Source organism: Punctularia strigosozonata, assembly GCF_000264995.1.
Source record: "Punctularia strigosozonata HHB-11173 SS5 unplaced genomic scaffold PUNSTscaffold_13, whole genome shotgun sequence".
Taxonomy (NCBI): Eukaryota; Fungi; Basidiomycota; class Agaricomycetes; order Corticiales; family Punctulariaceae; genus Punctularia; species Punctularia strigosozonata.
This window is the reverse complement of record NW_006767445.1, coordinates 696,833-712,923: the sequence shown is the minus strand read 5'-3', so window position 1 is coordinate 712,923 and position 16,091 is coordinate 696,833. Positions and strand designations below refer to the sequence as shown.

The window sequence follows — 16,091 nt, the reverse complement described above, 5'->3', positions numbered from 1 at the left end:
TGCCAAGGTCCACAGAGTGCGCCAGGATGATGGGATTGACTTCTCCATCAGGTGGGAGTGTTGAGGATGGTGATGGATCAGTCTAGGTGGTTACCATCCATCATTCCCCTTGGTCACCGCTTTTCTGGCTGCTCTGATCATCCTTTGATGCTGGTCTCCTGGCTACGTGTCTCCCATCTGTTCACCTCAGTTGGCATCGGTTGGTTGACCACACGACTGATGCAACCGGTCCAACAGTCAGTTGGTTGCTCAGATCACTGATTCCAACTGTCCATCTCCACATGCTTGATCCCTATCTCCATAGCTTCGATATCTCCCTTTGTTACTTGTTACCATAGCTTCCATTATAGCTAGATGTATTTAGGGAGCAGGGATGGAGCCCAGAGTCCTCAGACTTCGACCCACAGCTCCATTTCCTTGCTCCCAGGTCTGTCCCTAGTTGTATCTCAATAGACTTCGACTAACAGCTCCATTTCCTTGCTCTAAGCTCGCTACAGCGCATCAGACAGCCTCCTACCCTGTTACTATTCCACGTGTGCGGCGAGCAGGCTGAGAAGTTGCGGACGCCCACCACGGATGTTGCCAAGTTGAACGACAACTTGGCGCAGATTCGACAGAGCGCTAACCAGCTTCGTTGAACTACAGCGTTGTTACCGTTGCCATCGCCTAACCCACTCCCAAGATGCGCTGCTGCCCACGTACACACTACAAAATCTAATGAATGTTTTTATACCGATGTTGATATTGATGCCGCCCGTGTACATACTATGAATTCTAATGAACATTTTCATACCGATGTTGATATTGATCAGAATGAGCCCGGAAACAGGGAGTGTCACGGGACGAACACTCCGAGAGACAGTCACATCCAGCAAGCGAAAGGCGGATGAGGAGCTGTCTTCAACGAGGCGGTCGAAGAGGATCAGACAGGTGCACATTGATTCATTCCGATTGTCCAGGGCATTGACTGACTGCTATCCCATAGAAAAGGCAGAGGAAACCAATGGAACGGTCGCTACAAGAGAAGATCTAGTACACCTGGTGGCTCCTGGAATCGGTGTGCCTTCTCGCTCCCACCTCCCCTTACTGCGCTTGCTAACTAGGGTAATAGAATCGGATACAACGTCCGATCTGCAAGCGATGTCGTGAAATGCGCTATCAGTGCGAGGGAAAGTCCACTGATGGGCCATGCACGTTCTGCGTCCGAGATGCTTGCGGCAGCGAGTGCGTCACCCACACCATATCCGAGGCATCCTGATCACCCCCGGTCATCTTGCAGAACCTCCAAGACCAAATGACGCTCCTCACCGAGCTCATCGATATCCATGAACAGCTGAAGAGTCCTTTGGCAAAAACTCTCATCACCCTGCATGACGATCTCACAGAGCGGTACAACAAGCTCATTCCGATGCTACGGGGCGCTTGGAGGTAAACGCGCCAAAGGGCTGAGCCTTAGGCAATGCCGTAGATACCGTATTACCTGATGCCGCTTATGCAACATTTTTTGTAACTAAAATATACATACGAAGGCTAGCGCGCGCTAATACATCCTTAGAATGTCTGGCTAATCCACTGCAAGTTCGGTAATGTTACAGCTGACAATCCGGCCAGTCACGTGAGGTTGTTGCCTAAGGGCCCTCCATTGGGTTTCTCTAGTTCTTCATCGCCATGTCCTCGTCAATGGGCATCCCACAAGATCTCGAAAATCTCCCTCTAGAGACCCTTCTCCGGCTCGCCACAGAGCTGGAGGAATACCACAGGTCTCAGGCTGGTCCCTCCACATCCCGCCACCCCAGAAACGCCCCAGCAAACCCTGTGATCCCTAGCACATCAGGCCGGACCAATCCGATGCCGGATTGGCTCGACGATCCACTTCTGTTTGCTGGCGAGACAGTGCATTGCAACTCTTTTCAACCTTCCCGCCCGATCTTACTGATAGGCAAGCCAGACAGCAGGCGCTACTCCGCCTTAGGGTTTAGGATTATGAGTGAGTGCATACAATGGTAGCATTGGCATAGCGGTATATTAGCAACTGCTGTCTCCCACGCCTTCCTCTCAACCTTCTTCACCAGTATGACAGAGAACAGGCACGAAAGGTCCAGCGTCTGAAACCACAACCAGTTGGCATTTCCTCTCTCCGCTTCAGGCATGATCGTATAGCTTCCGTTGTGAAGGTTTTGGTGGTTGGGTATCTTTTGGATGATGTCCGATGCCAGCTGCTGCGATATCTTCTCCATTGTCTCGTTCAGTCCTATGGGTTCTGAGGGCGGCAATGCTTCCTCGATCTCCTCCGGAAGTTTGATGAACTTCTCCCCCAGTTCCAGCCGTATGGCAACCGGAGGCCGGACCTTAACACTCTGTTCTTCTGCCTGGAAACCTACTGCCGACAGAGGCGGCTCTGTCCTCTGCACACTTCTCACATCTTCGGTGTGTACTTTGTTCTTGGCCCTCCCAAAGTTGGATTTCTCTATCCGTTCTCGTCGCTCCTGTGGTATCATCGCCGGATACATCCAGCTCTACTCGAAGGACATGTGCTTTTCTCTGAACAGCTTGGCCATGTCCCCAGGCGCGTAGTGCAAGGCTTTAGTTGGCATACGAGCAACTTGTGCATCGCTGTTTTGCTCCCAGCGGATGCTGCATAGGAACCACAGCCTGTGTGTCAGGTGAAGGGGCGCCAGCTCATGGTCCGCACCTTCCATTTGCCATGAGCTAAAAGCCAACATTTCTTGAATGATGTTTCCCTGCCACCCAGTGCGGAGTGTCAAGTTTAATAGCCATATCAGTTGCGCTCCAAGCGCGATGGTTGCCACCCAACGTTGAATCTTCCCCGGCAGGTCTGCCAGGTACTCCAAGATCAGCAGGCATGCTTTTGTGCGGAATGTGATGAAATGCCTGCCGTCCGGTGTAATCCCTGATGAATTGAGGATGGTCCAAGGCCTCCTTCACCTTCCCTCTTTACGTCCATGTCGTCAGCTCCGGAAATATGCACTGGAGGATTTCACCGTGCTTGCTGGTAAGGATCTTCAGGCAGTGCCCTGGGCAGTACATCTCCACCCCAATGTCCATCCACCACTAGTCATTCGCCTTTGTGTCCGCTCTGATCCAGCTCGTCGCTTCCATAAACTTGGCCGCTATTTCTGTTTCTTGTAGCTCGTGCATGAATTCATCTTTGGACCCTTTCACCTCGAACATGAACCACAGGTCGTGGAACACCATCCGCTCCAGGCTGTTTGCTCACGCTTTGAGCATGTCCCTGAAATCCTTCATCCGATCGGCGGGGACATTGATGCTGTGCCAGTGGAGCCATCCTCCCTCGTCTCTTTGATTGGCCAATGCTGCACTGTACGTGGCCAGGGTGTGCACCTGCCCTTTGTTCAGCTCCTGAAGCTACAGGGCTAGCACGAGGTTGTAGAATTGCTCCACTATCGCAGTGGGAATTCACCTGTCCCCTAGCTTCGCGCTCGCGGACCACAGGCGCAGAAACAGAATGACTATCTTGCCCTAAGAACCGAACGTGCCAAGGAGCATGTTCAGGATCGTGTGCGTGGGCACAGGACAGGGTCGACGAGTACCTGGGGGGACCATATTCAAGAGACACCAATTGTTTTTCATGTGGCTCCAATCGAAATCCGGTAACGTGAACACCTTTACGCTGGTCCGGATGTCCAGCTGCTGAGAATATCCGATAATGGAGTCGATGTCAAGTAGGCCCGCATCTCCTTCACCCATTGGGCATAGTTGACATCGTTCAGGGGCGTAACTCGACGAGAGGAGGTGAGCTCTTTAGATGAGGACATGGTGTCCTGATGGTGGAGTGAAGTGGAGATAGGTGAAGTAGGTGAGATATGGTGGTGATGATGATGCAAGGAGGGCAAAGTGAGCCGAGTTGTGGAGGTGTAGAAGGGTGTGGGGTGCGTGTAGGAGGTCCCAGGCACGAAGAAGAGTCTGTCCAAGCTGGGAGCCAGGGAATGGAGCTGTGAGTCGAAGTCTATTGAGATACAACTAGGGACAGACCTGAGAGCAAGGCAATGAAGCTGTGAGTCGAAGTCTGAGGACTCTGGGCTCCATCTCTGCTCCCTAAATACATCTAGCTATGATGGAAGCTATGGTAACAAGTAACAAAGGGAGATATCGAAGCTATGGAGATAGGGATCAAGCATGTGGTGATGAACAGTTGGGATTAGTGATCTGAGCAATCAACTGGATCAGTTGCATCAGTTGTGTGGTTAACCAACTGATGCCAACCAATACCAATGGATTGTGAACAGATGGGAGACATGTAGCCAGGAGACCAGCATCAAAGGATGATTAGAGCAGCCAGAAAAGCAGTGGTCGAGGGGATGAGTGGATGATAACCACCCTAGACTGATCCATCACCAACCTCAACATTTTTGAGATCAGAACATTTTGGATTAAAATTATAAGTTTATTATAAGATTCAAAGTCTCAATTTTGATGGGTAAAAAGTGCTATCAAAATCAAATCTCTCTATTCAGGATTTTCTCCATGTCGGAATTCTTATACACCGGCTGACCTAATGATAGAGATTCCTTTGTTTATATGCCACACTTTTCAATATACATCATTCAAAGTCTCACACTGTAGTATACTTCCATGGTGTGTAGTGTACTCCTGTAGCATGCACCGTAAATGTACTGTACTTCCATCCCACACTTACAACTGTTGTAGCTACTTCATTCCAGACTAAGACTGTAGGTAAGTACACTTCAGGGAGTACACTTTTGTAAGTGCAGTGGTATTCTCACAGTCAACTTACGCAGTTAACTGCACCCCTCTGCGCCTGCAGAACACGTCCGTAAGAGGCTTACAAGCGCATGAAGTCTTCTTTGCCTGTTTGCACCCTGGAGCCTCGTGCAACAGAACCATTCTCGCAGTTGTACATTCTCCCTCCACCTATTGATATGCCCGCTGTCAGAGCAGAAAGAGTGACACTATCAGGGTAAATATAGTGTCAACACTGTCCGTAGTGCAAGTTTGAAGGGGGATATAGATTCAGGTCAAATAAGTTGTTACTAGGGTTGTTTTTGGGTAGGGTAGGTATGGCTTGATACAGTCAGAGTAGGTGAGAATAATGAGGTTCCGATCCTCAACTATTTCAGCCTCACTTTTAGGTACTTCAGTCAGATATACACTTAGTTCTCAATAATCACACTGCTTTGTGACTACTGAGAGATCACATGGATCAAGCCAGCCCATGTGGAACCGCTGCCGCCGCTGTTGGCGTACCAGTGATGCCAGGGAATCAACAACCTTATGGATATTTGGGAGACGAGCGAGGGCAAGTACGTTGTGATGATGGAGATCATGCTGTCGAAGGTGTACGAGAAGATTGATTTGACACTGATCAATTGACTCTTGCATCTCATCCTCGACCACAACTTGGCTGATTACATCGCGGCGAAGAACAATGCGGTCCTGACCTACAAAGGTACGAGAGTTGCCATGATTCTTCTTCAGTTCTTATGTCTGACCTTGGTTCTATCCTTATGCTTGCGGTGAACTAGTGAAATGGCCGGTCCATCACAGATGCCCAACACCTTCTTGCAGCACCCTGACTCGGCGATGGGAAAGGCGTGGAGAAGTGTGTTGCGTTCGGAGACTCACAGATTGTAGAGAGTGCAAATGGATATATTCATGCATGATCACAGTGTACATAATCTGTCTATCTTATAGCATACATGGCCCAGCCATATCAGAAGTTGTTCTCGAAGAGTGTGGATAGCAAGGGACGAGTTATGTAGTGTCTGATGGCAGCTTGAATTGGGGGCAGGTTTCTGATGTGACTTGTGAGCACAGGGTCAATCAAAGGGACTGCAAAGGCATACCCCAACGTTTTGTCCTGGATATTATCAAATTCTTGAGAGTTCATTTCAAACACGGTGCCCACATTATTACGGGATGATGCTGAAGCCAGCATGCCTCCATCCTTGATGCCGGCAGCCACCTTATAAGCAGTGAACAACCATGCACGTTGCTTGTAAATGGCCTAATTGTCGTTGTTGGTGTCAGCTTGGAAAGAAGTTTTGGTTGCCTGTAACAGCCCTTTGAAGGTGTTGGTCTTCGGGCGGTATCAGTAACATTCAGCAGGCAAGGAGAAAGAGGACTCACAGGACTAACTAACAACCAGACTCTCTTCTCAGGCGACCACCACCATCGACACGTCGGTGTTAAATGGCGCCAGTAGAATACGCTCGCTCTAGCTTCATCATACTGGCATTTAAGCCCCTGAACAACTAGTAGAACTATCATAAGAGGGTCAAAGGTCTATAATGGTGCTGAGTCCACCTGGATCAGCCGCGATAAACGCAAACGGGGGAAGATGTAATACTACGCCATCGGCACAGACGAGTAAAGAACCGCTCACCAGAGACGAACTGGCGAGTCTACCATCACCGGTAACAAACGTCAATGAAGCACGGTCATATCTTTCTAGCTCGGGACACGCAGTCAACACGGAGGGCCCGCTGAACATCGAACAACTGGTGCTGGCAATGTTGTGAGCTGCACAGGACAAGGAACCGAGGCTGGCAGGAAATCTACGCACCTTCGCATTCATACTCGAGACATACAGAAAGGGGACTGGAAGGGTAGCCGATAAGATGGAGGAGCACATGGAGGAGATGGGCACTAGGCTGAAGGAAATGGGAGGGCAGATAGCCGCACTGAACAAACAGACTAAGAGAGTCCAGGCAGTGACAGATAAGCTAGGGACAATCGAGGAGGATACGGCCGGCATGGTGGGAGCGAAAGTCAACAAAGTTCGGGATGCGGCTCAGAGCGCATTCGAAATCCTCCAACACGCTATTGAACGGGGCTCGGTCAAAACGACGGGGAACACTGGGAACATAGAAGACTACGACTATGGGATTATGGACAAAGACTACGTGCCGATGACTCCGGCAATAATACCAGCGAAGCAACAGAAATCATACGCAAACACAGCACGTTCCACCCCGCCGATCTCGTACCAACGCATCATAGAACAGAACACGAGGAAGAACAAGCACATCATCATAGACGCAAAGGGACCGGACTTAGAGATGCTTACGGAGGAGCAGTTAGTAGCGAAGGCGAACATGGCAGTAGAAATGGTCGGTGGCGAGGATGAGGGGAAACCAGGGGACGTCTGCTTTGTGAGTGTGAAGAGGTTGCAGAACAGAGGAATGGAGTTTGAATTGAACTCGACTGCTGCGGCAGCATGGGCGACGAGGGATGCTATAAAGAAAAAGATCATCAGCAACTTTGGATACAAGGCGGAGATCAAGGATAAGGGATTCACAGTACTCATCGTGAACGCGCCGCTATACTTCCACCCAGAAGAAGAAGAAGATTGAATGACGGTGGTGAGGATCAATGGATGGGACGACCATAACTTCCTGCGGGCAAGATGGATCAAAGCACCAGAGAGGAGGAGACCCGGCCAGACCAGCGCGCATGTAGCAGCCACCCTCCGTACGGAAAAGATCGCCAATGATGCAATTAGATGGGGGATAACAATCCGAGGTAAGAGCTGCAATGTAAGGAGACTGACGAAGGAGGCCACTAGGTGCAATAGATGTCAAAGGTTTGGGTGCCACTTCGCAGCCCAATGCCGAGAAATTCACAACACTTGTGGAACGTGCGGCAGCATCTCGTACGCAACCGCCAAATGTGAGTACAAAGATAAGCACGAGAAACATTACTGTGTAAATTGTAGGCAGGCAGGACACGCCGCTTGGAGCTGTGACTGCCCAACCCTGAAGGAGAAGAATCGCGAGGTCAACGAATGATTCCCAGAAAACGCATGCAAGTACTTCGTGATGGACAACCCCGACACCTGGGAACAAACACGGCGACAGAAGGAGAACGACTGGACCACCGTACCAGTTAGGAAGCGATTCCAACAACCTCCTGCCGACCATAGATGGGGTACCGGCTACGGCTGGCTCGGAGCCCCTTTAGACAAGATCCCGGACGATATGCAGACCAACCCGCAGGCGACTCAATTTGAGACCCAGACAACACTCAACGACCACAGATTCGGTTGCCAAACAACAGGAGAGCTACGCGAGGACCCAATCATTGCTTCAGGATAGGATACAATTCTATGAACACCAATAACCATGGAGGGCGGACCACAAGCATCGAAGAGCTGAGTTTTTGTTTGCAAAATCTATGCCACTCGAATGACGCTCAGCAGGACTGGCTCATAACGCTAGGAAGGCAGAAACACACGATCGGACTTGCACAGGAACTGTACATCGATACTCGAGGCAACTCATGAGCAAACCACACCTGGAACTCAATATACCCCACGACGCACCGGAAACGACCACAGGATACCCGGGCCTTCATGGTTGTTAGCACGAGCGTATCGCCAGACGCATGGACCCAAGTTGAAGTCGAATCGCCGGACATTATGGCCGTCAAGATATCAGATAGACACGGCGACCTCTTTATCTTTAATGTTTACCTTGATCAGACTCACTCAGATGCTCTCTTTGAATTAGGACGCAAGACGAAAGAAGCACAACGAGAGGGGATTCAGAAAAGACAGCCTACCCACTTCGTATGGGCGGGAGATTTCAACCGACATTCACCACTTTGGGACAAAGAACGAAATCACCACCTCTTCACAAGGTGCAACATCACGATGGCGCAAACCCTCATCGACATGGTGGCGACTTACAATCTCAAAATGGCTCTCCCACATGGCACCCCGACACTGGAGGCAACGACAACAGGTAACCATACGCGGCCGGATAACATTTTCATTTTGAACAGCATCATGGATCGTCTCGTGGCATGTATGACAAAACCGGAGAGACACCCACCAAAGACCGACCACTTCCCAATCGTGTGCTGACTCAAACTCTCACTGGAATACAAAGAACCGGTACGCCGCCTCAACTGGTCAAAGACTGATTGGACGGAGTATAGAGACACGCTCCGCGAGAAACTGGAGAACACGCCGCACCCAGAAGACATACGATCCAGAGACGAATTCGACAAACTCTTGGACACCCTCAACCACGCGATACATGACACAACAGACAAACACGTTGACAGACAGAAGCCCACACCGTACACCAAGCGCTGGTGGACGAAGGACCTGAAGGGAAGACGGCACAACACCTTGGCAAGAAGTCATACGACAAGCGCAACAACAGGGGACACCCCGTCCACGAGGAGTTCTGGAGAGCAAGAAATTGGTACACAAATAGCATCAAGCTCACGAAAGACCAATGTTGGGCGAAGTGGCTAGACGTGGTGAGAGACAACAATATGTCAAAGACTAGCGCATACATCAGCAGCCCCTCCACAGATGCCTCCAGGGTGCATGTACCAGAACTCATCACGAAGGGAGAGAATGGCAAAGAGATCAAAGCGACCACAAACACAGAGAAGACCGCTCTCTTCAAACGGGAATTCTTTCCAACAGCTCCAGGCCACATACAGATCAACGGCAAGGACCACGAGGACGAATATCCAAGACCGGCATTCGAGTTCGCACCTATTACGGATGAAAGAATCAGGAGCACCATAGCGAAGCTGCAGCCACACAAGGCCCCCGACACTGATGAGTTCTCTAACGCTATCCTCATAAACTGCACTGACGCCCTCATACCTAGACTAGGACCACTCTTCAGAGTGGTACACACGCTGAAATACTGGCCAGAACAATGGAAGTTTATCGCAATCATAGTACTTCGAAAACCGGGGAAAGGAGATTACACCAAGCCCGGAAGCCATCGCCCTATATCACTCATCAAGAAGATAGCAATGCTATTCTTGAAATGCCTCTCTGACAAGCTACTTTACCAGACGGAGAAGCACCACCTCCTAGCGCCCACCCAATTCGGCTTCAGACCTGGACGAGCAACTATGGACACGATCCATTATGGGATTGCGAAGATCAAGGATGCATGGCGTAAAGGGAAGTGCTGCGCTTTACTACTTCTAGATATCAAAGCTGTGTTCCCTCACATCATGGTCAGCGTGCTAGTTCACAAGATGCACATGAAAGGCATACCCAAAGAATACACCGACTGGATCCAATGGTGCTTCAAGGGACGGAAGACCAGACTAGCGTTCAACGACTATCAATCTGAAGAAATTACGATCGAAGACGGTCTAGATCAAGGAGACCCATTCTTGACGACAGGAATGATTTTCTACATCGACGATCTGCTCCACGACTCACCAGACAGAGAAGACGGGGAAGAGGCGATAGGCTTCGCGGATGATGTCGGCCTCTTGACAATCGGAGACGACCTGGAGGAAGCGGCAGGAAAGGCGGAAAGCTTCATGGTACGAGAGGGCAGGGCGATGGATTGGAGCATCCGGACGAACTGCATATTCGGTTTGGACAAGATGCAATGCCTCGGACTCACCAGGAGGCGCAAACCCGACGAGCAAAGAACTGGTAGGACGAAACCGATACCGAGGCCCAAGCTCGACCTCAACGGCATAGAAGTTGAAATGGCACAATCAGACAAGTGGCTAGGCATTATAATTGATCAGGAGCTACGCTTTCACAAACACACAGCATACTCCCTCAAGAAAGGAACCGACTACATGCAACATTTCAGGCGACTAGCTCGGAATGCGACAGGAGTTTGACACCGCTTCCTTCGACAGTACTACACTTCTATCGCCATGCCAAGGATGCTCTATGGCGCCGATGTCTGGATCAAGCCCCCGAAGATATCAAAATGCTCGACACAACGTTTTCTTGGCAAGATGGTCACAGTCCAGAGACAGGTGGTGTTACACGCAACGGGAGCATTGAGGATGACACCCACCGACGTAGTCAACGCGCACGCAGGGCTCCTGCCACTCGATATTGCAATCCACCAACAATTACAGAGATGCACGCTAAGGATCGCAACCCTCCTGGACACGAACCCCCTGGCAGGGGCGGCGAAAAAGGTAGCAGGAAGGTACATAAAAAGACACTGTGGCCCTCTTCACGAACTCTTCCAGGCATATGGCATCAAACCGAGGACTATGGAGAAGATATTCGGCAGTATGTAAAGGACCAAGCTACACCCCAACGTTTGCAACTAATCAAAAGAAGAAGCAAAGGCTCAGGCGGAAAGGAATGAAGACTGGACACATATCTATACTGACAGCTCCAAAATCGACAGAAAAGTAGGGGCAGCAGCGGTAATGTTTCATGACAATAAACCGCTGGTCGTATTGCGATATCACCTAGGCAAAGCAACAGAATATGGCATTGCAGAGGCAGAGCTAGTAGGCAAAGTCATGGCGGTACATTTGCTAGAGAAGATGGCGACGCAAGTACTCGAGGCAACCATCGGCACCGACAACACTTCTACAATCCAGAACACCACGAACCAGAAGCCAAGAGACGCTCACTACCTGCTCTACCAGATACACGACATACTTCAGCGAGGCGGGACGAAGGGACCGACGGACCAGAAGATTACCATCGCTTGGACACTATACACCCCAGCTCACACCACCCAAGCAAGGCGCCCTAGCTATGCAAAGAGTCACTCCGACACCTCGCAGATGCAGTGGTTCAGATCGGACTATTCGGACAAGATTGCATACAGTCATAGATACGGACAGCGCAGTTTAATGTCTACCATACGGTTCACCCACACTGGACAATAAACAATGACTCAAAAAAAACAAAAAAACTAACAACCATGCAGCCAAACGGGCTGCGTGCCAACCCATGGCATCTTGAAAACCTTTGGGCCAGGCCATTTTTGGCAATTGCAAGCAATTTACTATAAACCGCCTCCAAGAGCTACTCTGCTTGTGATCAAGGAGGACCTTGACAATCATCTGTGGGCATATTAAGAGGGTATACAATCACCAGTGAGTGATATTGACCTGTAAATTGTTTTCGGTCAGGTTGTCTTCGGTCGGTTGGTGCTGGAGAGATCTGTGATTCAGTGGGGGGTCTGGTTCATACAGTTGGGCAAGGGGGACAGCCTCTTTATATACTGCTACTAATTTCAAATTCAGAGGAGGATTGCACCCTTGAAAGGAACAGGGTACCACCCTATTATTCTGTATTGCCATAAACTAGGGTGGTTACCCCAAATTTCTAGGGTGTACCTTCTATTTTCTGGTTCTCCCCCTTCTTTAAGGGTGCTCCCTGTTCCCTGAGGGTCCCTCCCTATCCTTTGAGGGTCTGTCCCTAAAAGAAGCGCCTAGCATTTTCTTCCCAATTTGCAGGGCAGGTATTACAGTCTGCCTACTCTAGGCTGTCCCCAAGCCTTCCTCCTCTATAGTGTCAATGGTCCTCCATCCACAACCGCTGCCAGAACCGCAGATTGGTTGCATGTAAGGGGATTATAACTTCTGTCTCCTCTGGAAAGCCACAGGGGTACTAGCAAACACTGTGAAAGCACCGAGTCTTCTGTTCTACTGCGTAGACTGCAAATCAGCATCCCATTGCAATAGGACCGTGAACCTTCCCCATACACTGCCCAACACATCTGCCCATCCACTATATATAGCACAAGACCGTTCCAGTCTCTTGTAGTAACTTCCAACCCTTGCATCTTCCAGGTCCCTGGAGAGAGCATTTGTGTGGGAGCTTGCACTGCACTATCTGGGGCGATGAATGCCCAGCAGCCATGAATACCCTGAGTTAGTTCAGTAAACTATGAGTGGTGGTCAATCACCATGCTGACCCATTGGCAGCTCTGCAGAGGTGTTGGCAGAGTTGGGTTGCATGTCGATAGGGGTTGGTAGTAACAGTGTGTGTGAGTCTGTGGTAGTGGAGCCACACTGGTTATGTGCCTGTGTGTCAAATTCCCATGCCGCCGGCCCATGCTTGGCTATGAACTCCTGCCCTATGTCATCAGTGTCAGCAGCGGACACTTTCATTCACTGACAGCGGAAGCGATTTCTACAGGTTTGGAAAGACACAGTACTCTGCAGGTGAGATATGTGTTCCCCCATCAAAAAGTAATGGCTGCCAGTAGTGAAACCCTCAGCAAGTAACAGGGATGACACTCACACCCTGCCATCTTGTTGTTTCGTGCAGTTCAAAGGATCTGGTTTCTTACCGTGGGCCTTTCCTCTCTTTTGGGTGAAAGGAAGCGGCCCCCAAGGGGCCGCCCCTCTGGGCGCAAACCGAAGGCAGGCCCAGAGGCTCGCCCAAAACCGCCCCCCAGCCGACGGGTACCAAGGTTGAGCCCACAACGACCAGGCGGTATGCCTACGAGGGTGTACAGGAGCGTTTTACGTTGCGAACACGTTGCACGTGTTGGGGGAGTATGTCTTCCACGGTGCGCCAATAACGCAGGAACGTGTCCGACGACCACCTCCCGGCCTTCTTGACCACGTGCGGTGGAACCCCGGCGAGTAACAATTCCGTTGTGCCTCCGATGCGGAAGCAGTGCCTGGTCACTCTTGAGTGGCGAAGAGGGGACCAAATCGCGTTGCAACGCGCTAAGAAAACCGATCTGGTGAGGAGTGTGGGTCCCCTTCGGGTTTGGAACGTGAAGAGGGCCGAGTTCGAAGGTAGGTCGCTCTTATGAAGGTGGTACGCCAGCGCGTCAGTCGGGTCCATCGAGCCCCTCTGCCGGTGTAGAAACACCATCTCCCCTTTCGCATAGCGAGTTTTCAACGAGGGGAGAGCGATGGAGTAGGATGCCGAGGCCTTTGTGGGTTTGTGGAAATCTGAGCATTTTGGGAGACGGTCTTGGAACGCTGTCTGGGAGTTCGGGAGGAGCTCACCCGCACGGAATTGGCCCCAGAACATGCAGCACGCTGCTGCAAAAACTGCGGCATCGAGGGGTGAGTTGAATCTGAGCTTCTTGTGTAGTTGGCGTAGCATGTCGCGTGTGATCGGTTTCCTCAGCGGCTTGTGCGAATCGTGGGGCCTCAAGTTCTTCACACCTTTGAGGACTTGCTGAAGTCTCTTGCCCCTGAGCCAGGGGGCGTCGTGCGCGGTGTGCCAAGCTTTGAGGCCGGCCATCCAGCTCCTCGCCATCCCGCCTGCCAGCTGCCCGACTGCCCTAGCGGCGAATGCGCAAAGCACCACCTCCGGCGCGGGGAACCTGTCTTCGCGGGGGATGCATTCTAGTTTGCAGAACTGGAGGTAACGGTTCACCGCGCTGCTATAGCCCTTGAGCGTTCCCGGCGCCCAGCTCGCCCGAATAGCCTTGTTCAGCCGACCTACCGATCGTGCCAACAAGGAGAACCTGTGTGATGTCGGTGATACTTTGAAGGGCCGCTGGATCGCGTCTTTTGGCACGCGCGGGCTAGAGGTCGAGTTGCCCTTGGGGGGGCTGCCGGCGCGGCGGATTCTGGGCTCTCTGCGCAGCATTGGAGGAGTGGTGTTGCCGGTGTTGCCGTCGGCGTGGTTGAATGAAAGCCGATGGAGACGAGTAGGTAAGACCGTGGCTTGTCATTGCAACCGTCTTGTAGACGTCCCAGCGACTTGGGTGCACCTGGGTGCTCGCAAGTGGACGGTGCACGTGACATGAATTTCTGCACTGTAAACCCGGATTGCCGGTTAAGTCGAGCAGCTACAGTTCTGGCTACTCTACTTGTTCGATCGCCTGCCTGAAAGTCTCTCGCAGACCCAGTTCCACCATTTTGCCAGTGGGTGAGTCTTCTGGCGAGGGAGTTCTGGGGGGGCTGTGTCCCGACTGAACCTGCTGCAGACACAATCCCCGGATAACCGCTGTGGTTGAGTCCCTTCCGTCCAGTGATGGCACCCCTGGAGGTCCCCCCTCCTGGTATGTCCTTCAATTATGGTGTGTGTCTGATTCCACGACGTGTAGGCTGATCAAAATTGTGTCACCCCAGGTACACGCTTGGGCGGAACAATTCGCCCACCTCGGTACTGAGCTGCTTGACTCCCATCTTCGTAGGAGATCGAACGCTTGAACTCGACTTTAACAATCCTCTCGGTGTCTGAGACCGAGTCTCGTTGTGCGCACATCTCATCGATGACGCGCTGGTCTTGACTGACGTTAGCATTGATGAATCTTTTGTTATCCACAGCGTGCACCGGATTTTGACATGGGGTTCAAAGCAGGGGGGAAGAAAGGAGTCTCGCGGCCTTCTGCTCATTTTATATTAGTTAAATGTTAGCCGACGTCTAGCGTCGCTGCGCGTTGTAACGTAAAACAGTGTAATGTAAAGGAGTGTGGATGTTGGAAGGATGGAAGGTTTCCAGCTTTTGCTGCCCTTACGTAACGGGCCGTGCATGTGACCAGACTGATCTCATCTTATTGCAAGTTACAGGGTATCAGGTCTAGCGATTAAGGGGGATATGCAGTACGGGATCTTAAACGTCTTTGAGTAACGCGGTAAGCCTTGGAGAGGGACGCCTCAGGAGGGCGGGTCTGCTCTGTTCTCGGCAGAAGGGACGTACACTGGAGTGATCCAGATTGAGTGGACCCGCATGAGGGTCACAATGCGCTGAAGGACTCGGTTGTGTTCCAGGTTCTGAGAGCAGCCGGCCTCTAAGGCCCCGATGACCCCTTGGTTGTCAGAGCGGACCTTCAGGTGTAGGCCGTTCAGCCCCTTCAGTACCGCCCACCTTAATCCAAACTCGATGGCGATCATTTCAGCCCAGCCAATGCTGCGTACCTCCGACCGCCAGCCCTCGGCAAATCTCCACGCGTCCCACTCGCCGTCGAGGACCACTCCGACCCCCCAAGATGTCGACGCGTCGACCCAAAAATCGCGGTCGATCATCTCCAGTGGAGGTTGCAACGGGCTGCCGAATGGGCCTGAAGAGAGCGCCTCCTTCCAATATGCAATGTCCTCGAACACGGCCAAGTTCGGTGCACGTTTCGCAAACGGGGAACCTGTCGGTGAGAAGGACACGACGAACTTTGAGATCGCGACCAAGTGCAAGCGTCTATCGGGGATGGCTAGGCTGCAGTGGACCAACGTCCCCAGGACCTGCTCGGCCTTGCGTTGGGTGAACTTGGAGCCTGGGGCCCAGGGTGCAATCTTGGCGACGTAGCGTGTACGTTTGTCGAGCGGGATAGAGACCCATTTCACGTCCAGGTCCCACTCAAAGCTGAGATAGTGAAAGACGGCCACAAAGTCCCGTGTCTTGGATCGCTTCCAAGGCCAGC

The 16,091-nt window shown here is 51.6% G+C and overlaps 4 protein-coding genes across 4 annotated transcripts; 2 read left to right on the top strand and 2 right to left on the bottom strand.

Moving 5' to 3' along the window:
* Positions 1 to 1,822: 1,822 nt before the first annotated feature.
* PUNSTDRAFT_46879 (uncharacterized protein) lies at positions 1,823 to 2,510 on the bottom strand (the record flags this gene model as incomplete). The annotated part of the gene is made up of 2 exons (XM_007387299.1): positions 1,823 to 1,932; positions 2,000 to 2,510. 2 exons carry the CDS (start codon positions 2,508 to 2,510, stop codon positions 1,823 to 1,825), a joined length of 621 nt encoding a protein of 206 aa, XP_007387361.1.
* Positions 2,511 to 6,620: 4,110 nt separating this feature from the next.
* On the top strand, positions 6,621 to 7,355 carry PUNSTDRAFT_137649 (uncharacterized protein; the record flags this gene model as incomplete). Its single annotated transcript, XM_007387298.1, has 1 exon — positions 6,621 to 7,355. One exon carries the CDS (start codon positions 6,621 to 6,623, stop codon positions 7,353 to 7,355), a length of 735 nt encoding a protein of 244 aa, XP_007387360.1.
* Positions 7,356 to 7,790, top strand: PUNSTDRAFT_74396 (uncharacterized protein; the record flags this gene model as incomplete). The annotated part of the gene is made up of 1 exon (XM_007387297.1): positions 7,356 to 7,790. One exon carries the CDS (start codon positions 7,356 to 7,358, stop codon positions 7,788 to 7,790), a length of 435 nt encoding a protein of 144 aa, XP_007387359.1.
* Positions 7,791 to 13,231: 5,441 nt separating this feature from the next.
* PUNSTDRAFT_26595 (uncharacterized protein) lies at positions 13,232 to 14,167 on the bottom strand (the record flags this gene model as incomplete). Its single annotated transcript, XM_007387296.1, has 1 exon — positions 13,232 to 14,167. A coding segment is annotated over one exon (936 nt), but the record flags the coding sequence as incomplete, so codon positions are not given.
* Positions 14,168 to 16,091: the final 1,924 nt, after the last annotated feature.